At 40.5% G+C, this 8,757-nt stretch overlaps 1 protein-coding gene across 1 annotated transcript; it reads left to right on the top strand.

The window, feature by feature from the left end:
- Positions 1-676: 676 nt before the first annotated feature.
- LOC106324042 lies at positions 677-2,797 on the top strand. The gene is made up of 2 exons (XM_013762069.1): positions 677-2,060; positions 2,181-2,797. Exons 1-2 carry the CDS (start codon positions 677-679, stop codon positions 2,795-2,797), a joined length of 2,001 nt encoding a protein of 666 aa, XP_013617523.1.
- Positions 2,798-8,757: the final 5,960 nt, after the last annotated feature.

The following is an 8,757-nucleotide window of genomic DNA, read 5'->3' as shown; positions in this document are numbered from 1 at the left end:
TAGTAATGGATTCTCAATCCATAGATTATAAGCGGTTTCTAAAAATTCAAAAAATATGACAATAATTTTTTCAAGCATATTTGCCTCCAGAACTAACATATGATGATGTTCAAAGAGGTTTGGAACCTTTGTTGTTTCTATTTCTCTTGAAAATAGTGATTTTAAAGTAGTTAGTCCACCAATTTAAATAGTATTTTGAAGTTTTACTAAATTTATTGATAAAAAAATTAAAAAGATGCCCATGTACCTTGAAATAGAGTTTAACATACATTAATAAAAATGTAGATAGTGGTTAGAAATTTTAGAACAACACTAAAATATAGGTTTCAATATATAGAGTCAGAGCATTGTTATACGATGCTAGAATGGGACTTGTTTCAAATAATTTTCGAGTCAAAAATGTGTCGCAAGGATAATTAGCATATGCTGGTTTGTTCCTTCTTTTAGAAATAGATAGACCTGGGTAGAAACTTACCATGATCTTTCGTTGCAGATGCCACCGAGATAGGGCAGACGTTGTGGAGATTATCTACCGATACCTATTTCATCATCTTCAGACTCTTCGCCACCATCTACTCCGGCACCACTTCCAACTCCTAGCTTTGAGGCTACACCTTCGGGCTCTAGCTTTGAGAATGACCCGCCTAAATGGTCATATGATCAGACACCAGTGCACATGCCTTTGTCTCCAGACCCGTACTTCATGGACATCGAGGTGAATGTGGTACACGATAGTCCAGTGCACAGAGATCATCCCGCAGCTCCTGATGACCCGCCTAAATGGTCATATGATCAGACACCAGTGCACATGCCTTTGTCTCCAGACCCGTACTTCATGGACATCGAGGTGAATGTGGTACACGATAGTCCAGTGCACAGAGATCATCCCGCAGCTCCTGCATCTCCTGCCGCTCATATTCCACCAGCCCCTGCCACACCTATTCCAGCAGCACAACCTGAACCAGCGCCAACTGATCCAGCTGTAATAGCACTTCTAGAACAGATGGCTGAGAGTGTGAATTTTCAACATCAAGCACTGAATGCACAGCGTGACGCACAGCGTGACGCACAGCGTGACGCACAGCGTAACGCACAGCGTGCTCAGCCAGGTCCAGTACCTACCACTTCTCATCCAGACTTCCTGAAGATAGTCATGATTATGAAGAACTTGGGGACCAAGCATTACAAGGGAGGCACTGATCCCTTTGAAGCTGATGCGTGGCTTCACAATCTCGAGCAGAACTTTGCTGCAACCAGTTGTCCAGAAGAATTCAAGAAGGACGTGGCTGTTTACTATCTAGAGAAGGACGCCATCAGTTGGTGGTTATGTGTAGAGAGGAACTTTGGAGACTTCGATCTGTGTTGGGCTGACTTCCGCACAACGTTCGTTCGAAAGTACTTCCCACCGGAGGCCCGTGATCGTTTGGAGATTAAGTTCATGGAGCTAGTTCAGGGAGGATTATATATTAGGAAGTATGAGGTAGAGTTCACCCGCCTCAGGAAGTATGTCCACTATGGTCGGCAGGACGAGATGATGATTATCCGTAAGTTCCTTCGAGGACTTAACCCAAATATCAGGAGCAGACTTGAGACAGTAGAGTTTCATAGGCTTGTTGATCTTGTTGAGCGTGCTGTGAACGTTGAGGAGGCCATTGCTGCTGAGAGAGCTTCTTCTAGCAATTCCGCACAACCTAGACGTCCATCTGTTACGTTCCATCCTCAGCCGTATTCTGCTATGCAGCGAGGACGAGGAGCCCTGACTTGTTTCACTTGTGGCCAGCTGGGCCATGTTAGGCGAGATTGTCCGAACGTGGGACAGTTCCAACCGGCTGTACCATCTCACATCACTTGTTTCACGTGTGGAGAGCGAGGACATTACGCGACATCATGTCCGCGCACTCATCTTGCTCAGCCTGTTCTTTCGAGTGCTCGACCCGTTGGACCAGTTAACCCACCTTTACCCTTACCTCCTGCTAAGCGTCCAGCCATTGCTGGTAGGGCTTACGATTTAGAGTTACCAGGACCATCCGGACCCGGACCACCTCAGGGTCCGATTTCAGGTTTGTTTTCTTATCCAATTGAGTGTTGCATAATTTTTTATATGATTGGTGAATTAGTGATATAGAAATATTATAAAAGTGGTTGCGTAAGTAATTGACGGTAAAGTCAATTATTGTCAGGGACTTTTCTTATGGGTGGAATATCTGCCCATATCCTTTTCGATTCGGGAGCAACACATAGTTTTGTAGCTCCCGAAGTAGCATCTAGATTTGATGAAGAATTCACTAAGGTGAATTTATCCATTCCCGTTCTAACTCCCAGAGATCAAGTTCTTGAAACTGAAGGATGTATTCTAAGAGTTCCAATCATTATCCAAGATATGGTTTTTCCGGTTCATTTGTTAGTTCTCCCATTAGAGAGGTACGAGGTAATCTTAGGGATGGATTGGCTGTCAAGTTACCGAGCTCACCTTGATTGTGGTCGAGGGAAGATTGTTTTCGAGAGAGATACCCAAACCCCTTTAGCTTACCATGGCGTAGTACCAAGTGTTGGAGTGTCATTAGTATCAGCCTTGAGAATTGAAAACCTGTTGGAGAAGGGTGAAGAAGTGTACTTAGTGACCTTGGTTGCTGGACCAGTAGAAGACGAGAAAGAGGAGAACATGGAAGAAATACCAGTAGTCAGAGAATATGAGGACGTGTTTAAGGCATTAGAGGGATTGCCGCCGTCTAGGAGTAACCCCTTTAGTATAACCTTAGAACCCGGATCAGCTGCAATAGCAAAGGCACCATACTGAATGGCACCAGCAGAACTCGCTGAGTTGAAGCAGCAGTTAGCTGATTTGTTAGACAAGGGTTTCATACGTCCTAGTTCATCACCATGGGGAGCACCCGTGCTGTTTGTAAAGAAGAAAGACGGAAGCATGCGGTTATGTATTGATTATCGTGGAATCAATAACGTAACCATAAAAGACAAGTACCCACTCCCAAGAATTGATTAGCTGTTAGACCAGTTACAAGGTGCAAGCTGGTTTTCGAAGATTGATTTAGCTTCGGGTTATCATCAGATTCCGATTTCCGAGACCGATATCATGAAGACTGCCTTTAGAACCCGCTATGGACACTTTGAGTTTGTAGTAATGCCTTTTGGTCTTACCAATGCCACGGCTGCATTTATGCGATGGATGAATGAAGTATTTCGGGATTACCTGGACGAGTTTGTTATCATTTTCATTGATGACATCCTCATATATTCCCGAAGTGCAGAAGAACACGAAAGGCATCTACGACTAGTTTTAGAGCGTCTGCGAGATCAAAAGCTTTTTGCTAAGTTTAGTAAGTGTCGTTTCTGGAAAAGAGAAGTTGGCTTCTTAGGACATCGAGTGTCAGAAGAAGGAGTTCCCGTCGATCCAGAAAAGATAGCTGCTATTAATAAATGGCCGCATCCAACTTCTGTTACCGAGATTCGAAGTTTTCTCGGATTGGCCGGCTATTACAGAAAGTTTGTCCAAGGATTTGCAAGCGTATCAAAGCCTTTGACTCGTCTTACCGGTAAAGGGATTGCCTATGAATGGAGTATAGAAACCGATGAAGCGTTCAAAAGCTTAAAAGAAGCTTTAACGATTGCACCTATCTTAGCCTTGCCTAAGCCTAACCAACCATACACTGTGTACGGATGCATCTCATGTTGGTTTAGGTTGTGTGCTGATGCAGGACGATAAGCTAATCGCCTATGAATCAAGGCAACTTGATTACGCGTTTAAGCACACACCAATTAACCTAATGTGCCAACAATACCACAATCGAATGGTATGTCATTGTAGCATTTTAGGATCGAATCTACAGAGAACTAGAGACTTATAACACCAAGAATACACAAACCTTCCTAATCTAAGCAAACAAGAAGATAGATGATTTGTAACAAACTAATATCCTAGAAATATAAACAAGTAAATCCATGGGCTAAGGGAATTGACTTCAAGTAACTAAGATCCAATCTAGGTGACAAGCTTTCAATCAAAGTAATCTCTTAAGTCTAAACACAATTTTAGACAAGTCCTATGTCTAGGTAAATGTCCATTTGCTTAGAAATCATTAAACATCAAATGTCTTTGGCTTAATTCAATCAAGCAATCTTTAAGTTCAAGTTTAATAACTATCTAGCAATTTTAACATCAAGTGTCCTTGGCTAATCTCACTAGAGCTTAGTTGAGTTGATTCAAACACTTCATCTAATCATGTCTGATGAGAAGTGTTTAGAAATCAGGTTTAGAGTGATCAAGACTAAACAAGCATTAAAAATACTCAACAAGCAAGTTCATACAAGGATCTAATACAATAACACCATAGATCTTCACTAAGTTACTCTAATCTCCCTAACCCATGAATTCTTAAGGAAACTACTCACTAATCTCCATGAAAACACTTAATCTCATAATAGATTGAAGCATATTCAAGTAGATACAACAGAGAATAAAGATAAACAAGGATTAAACAAGCAAAACCAAATTAAAACTCAAGAATAGATGATGAACAATGAAGAACAGCTCAAGAACAAATGTTTTCTCTCAAACTCTCAAAATACAAAATATGAAACTATAAAACTTTCACTCTCTACTCTTTGTTGTATTGTACTCTGTGTATTGTGTGTCTTCCTCCTTCCCCTTGCAGTCTCTTTTATAGCCTAAGTAAAGGAGGATGACAACACATCCATCATGTGAAAGCATAAAGCATAAAACACACTCATAAAAGTTATTCTCCACTTTCTTCCATTATAGAACACCTTTTGCCCCTTCATATGGCCAAAACAGTCTTGCCTCTTCAGAAAAGGTAGAGAAAGTTAGGCCAAAAGAGCCACCAAACTCATGATAGACAACCCATCCCCCATGTTGCAAGCTTTAAAGAGATAAAACTCACTCATTAAAGTTTTCTCCACTTTCTCCATGTTGCACACACCTTTAGAATACCAAAAATAAGAAGAATAATGAATAGTAATGAGTTTTATAGGTTTTAAGTGAATAAAAATGAGTCTAAAGGCTTAAAATTCGAAGGCTATTGTTGATGTTGCTAGGGTGGCCGCTAGGAATGTCATACTGATATGTGTGTAGTATTTTGATCATAAATCCCTCAATACAGCTCCAAACGACTTGAAACCACCTCCATTGTAAAGCTAACTCAATTTACCATGTCTTCCCAAAAGACAAGTTTCAAAAGATATCTTTAAGACCTTCATCCATGCTTGTCTTTCACACGTTCGGTTCAAGACTCCTCGAAAGCTCCTTTTGTGCTCTAATCACCTCCAAAACTCCAAACAATTCATCCAACACCTACAAGATGCAAATGTACATGCAATAGACTCTAAATGCAAATAAACGTAAGGTTAATGCATGAATATATATGAAATAACAAAGCTAAAACTATGCAAAATCACAACACATCAGCAGTCTGGGAAGACCTCTGCAGACAACGATATCATGATGGTCTCAAAAGAATGCAGCACAGTCCTTCAAAACAGAACAGTCAGGAAATTGGAAGATCTTGGAAAATTTGTCCTCTCGGTTTAGGTTCCAGTGTGAATCTCATGCCCTACTCAGTTGCTTAAAAGCCTTAAGTATCTTTTCACTCAACCTGATTTGAACCTAAGGCAAAAATATGGATGGAGTTCGTAGGTGATTACGACATGCAGATCCTATACCATCCAGGAAAAGCCAACGTTGTTGCTGATGCGCTGAGCAGAAGGAAAGTTGATGTAGATATTGAAAAAGAACTCCAGAGCCTAGAAGCAGAATTCGTGATGGTTCGTTTGGCTGCCGTAGAAGGAGAGGAAAGAGAACCTCTAGGACTACAAGCAGTAAGCCAAGCTGGTTTACTTTCTCGTATCGAGGAAATCAAATGAGAGATGTAAATCTGAAGAAGATACGAGAGCAGTTGAATGAAGGAAACTTCGGAGGATATCAAGTTGCAAGTGATGCAACTTTGTTACTCAATGGTCGAGTAACTGTTTCGAATGGAGAAGGACTTCAAGAGGAGATTCTAAGGACTGCACACCATTCTCTCTTAAGCATTCATCCCGGGAGCACAAATATGTATCGAGATATCAGAAGATATTACCACTGGCCAGGGATGAAGAGAGATGTTGCCATAAGGGTTGCTCAGTGCCAGACTTGCCAACGGATTAAAGCTGAACACCAAGTCCCAGGTGGCTTACTTCAAAGCCTACCTATCCCTGAATGGAAATGGGATGCAGTAGCGATGGACTTTATTTCTGGTTTACCTCGAGCACCCGGCCGTGGGAATGATGCAGTTTGGGTGATTGTCGACCGTCTTACCAAATCTCCTACCGATGAAACTTACAGAAAAAGTTGAGATGTTAGCAGAGCTGTATTTGGAGGAAATAGTAAAGCTTCATGGGGTACCAGCAAATATAGTTTCAGATCGAGACTCGCGCTTTACAGCTGAATTTTGGCGAGCCTTTCAACAAGCCTTGGGAACTGATTTGCATATGAGTACATACATTTCATCCAGAAACCGATGGCCAAACCGAAAGAACCATTAGAACTCTGGAAGATCTGTTAAGGTTGTGTATCCTCGATTGGAATGGTCTGTGGGATAAGTTCTTGCCACTGATAGAATTCTCCGACAACAATAGCTACCACTCTAGTATTGGTATGTCACCATACGAAGCATTGTATGGTCGACCTTGTAGAACGCCAGTATGTTGGGCAGAAGTTGGTGAGAGAAGAATTCTTGGTCCAGAAATAGTAGATGAGGCTGCAGAGAAAGTAAGGATAATTCAAGCCAATATGAAGAAGGCTCAAGACCGACAAAAGAAGTATGCAGACCGCGGAAGAAGAGAAGTCATTTTGCAGTAAATGATTTAGTCTTCTGGAAAGTGGCTGCACAGAAAGGAAAGGATCGATTTGGAAAAATTGGGAAGCTAGCTACTCGTTACATTGGGCCATACCGAATTGTTGCTAGAGTTGGAGAAGTAGCCTATAGACTAGAACTTCCACCCGATATGCCTATGCATCCGGTATTTCATGTATCGATGTTATGAAATAATCATGGTTTTGATTATGGATTAATCTTGGTTTAATTAAGAATTAATCTTGGTTTAATTGAGAATTAATCTGAGATTAATTAAGCAGTAATCATGATTAATTAAGTACTAATCTTGGATTAATTAAAGATTAAAATGAGATTAATTATGGATTAATCTGGGATTAACTAAGAGTTAATTATGATTAATTAAAGATTAATTATGGATTAATTTTAGAATAATTATGGAAGTAAAATCATGGAAAAGTCTTATTATTATTCACTATCCCTAAAGTCCCCGGCATTACCGTGACTTGGTCCTGCGAACGGAACAAGGTCAGGAAGACACGATGATGGGGTAGCTCCCAGGAGACCGTGTACTGCATGACGATGCAGTGTCGGATTGTTCATACCAGACATTCGACAATGATGGTGATGCTAACTCACTAGTCTCGGTTAGCCTTAGTGGTTTCTCGGGTCTAGTATATATATTGTATTATATGAGTATGGTAACGGGCGGGTGTTGTGGAAGTGATGTTTAAAATAAGAATTCACAAAGATAAAACTATAATACTTTGTAAGATGTTTAAAGTAAATAAATAATGTATAAAAGATGTTCATAAATCACGAGTTCTCATATGATATTAGTCCTTGTCCGGGACGAACTAACTATCGAATATTGCTTTATCGGGTTGAAAAGCCTAGAGTAATATCCGATAGGAGCGTCTGTGTTCTTTGGTTGTTGGTCTAAGGCGATCGAATTTATTTCGAGAACCTCTGGTCGACCATCAGGGAACATCGACCGTGTCATTTCCAGTTATCTTCGATCGGGGGTGTCACAGTAAGGGTCCTTCAAACCCGAAACAGTCTAACCCGAAGTCTTAAGTTTTATGGATCAAGTCTTAGAAGTGATTTCAACCAAGCAGGGAATGGTTTATGGGTGGGGTTTTTTAATTTTCTTAATAAGTTTCATGAGTATTGTTGTTTTATTTGGTTCTAAGGGTCTAAGGGATTTAGTTATTGCAATATCTTGCTGGTTTTTAATCTTGTTTTGGAATAAAAATGTTGTTTCAAGTTCTTGGTGCTACGGGTTTTTAAAGAATTTTGCTACATGGCGTGGGGATGGCCCTCAGTCTTTGGAAAGTAAGAGTGAGAATGGTATGGTTAGTATGGGTTTCATATTACATAAATATAGGTGTCAGGAGGGTGAAAACGTGGGGTTTCTAATGCATCGAATATTATGGTTGCGGAGGTGGGTCGCAATATGGAGATTATGGCACTTATATGGGTTTCACAAACTTGGAATTATATGGAGATTACCACTTCTAAGCCATGTTTGCGTCCTAGATTTGGAAACGATTTATCCAATGGCGTTATTAAATGTTAAGCTTTGTACTGATTTAACAGAGTGCTATTTTAAGGTTTTTAAGGAAATTAGGAGATCTGGTGGAATGTCAATATTGGTCTTATACAATATTGGATTATGTATGTCAAGGAGATCATCTTTTTATTCTAGCGAGGCTTTCTTCACAGATTATGGGGATATTGCGGTGTTGGTACGGTCGGGAGGTTTGTGTACATTTTGTAACAAAATAGGTGTCACTGGCTCATTGGTTGTATGTCTATCAAGTTTTTCCCGATGTTATTTTGTTCCTAACAGGGGCAGGAGTAGTGCTTATTAATCAGTTGGAAATGATGGGTATAATGGTTCTTATCGGAA

This window comes from Brassica oleracea, chromosome C2, assembly GCF_000695525.1.
Source record: "Brassica oleracea var. oleracea cultivar TO1000 chromosome C2, BOL, whole genome shotgun sequence".
NCBI classification, from domain to species: domain Eukaryota; kingdom Viridiplantae; phylum Streptophyta; class Magnoliopsida; order Brassicales; family Brassicaceae; genus Brassica; species Brassica oleracea.
Note: the sequence above shows the minus strand (reverse complement) of the source record. Positions and strands in the feature narration are given on the sequence as shown.

What these genes read in the sequence shown, in the direction of transcription:
- LOC106324042 (XM_013762069.1), top strand. Translation starts at nt 677, where the DNA reads ATGCCTTTGTCTCCAGACCCGTACTTCATGGACATCGAGGTGAATGTG. An exon ending in ACCTCAGGGTCCGATTTCAG is followed by an intron (nt 2,061 to 2,180) that starts GTTTGTTTTCTT and finishes AATTATTGTCAG; the next exon opens with GGACTTTTCTTATGGGTGGA.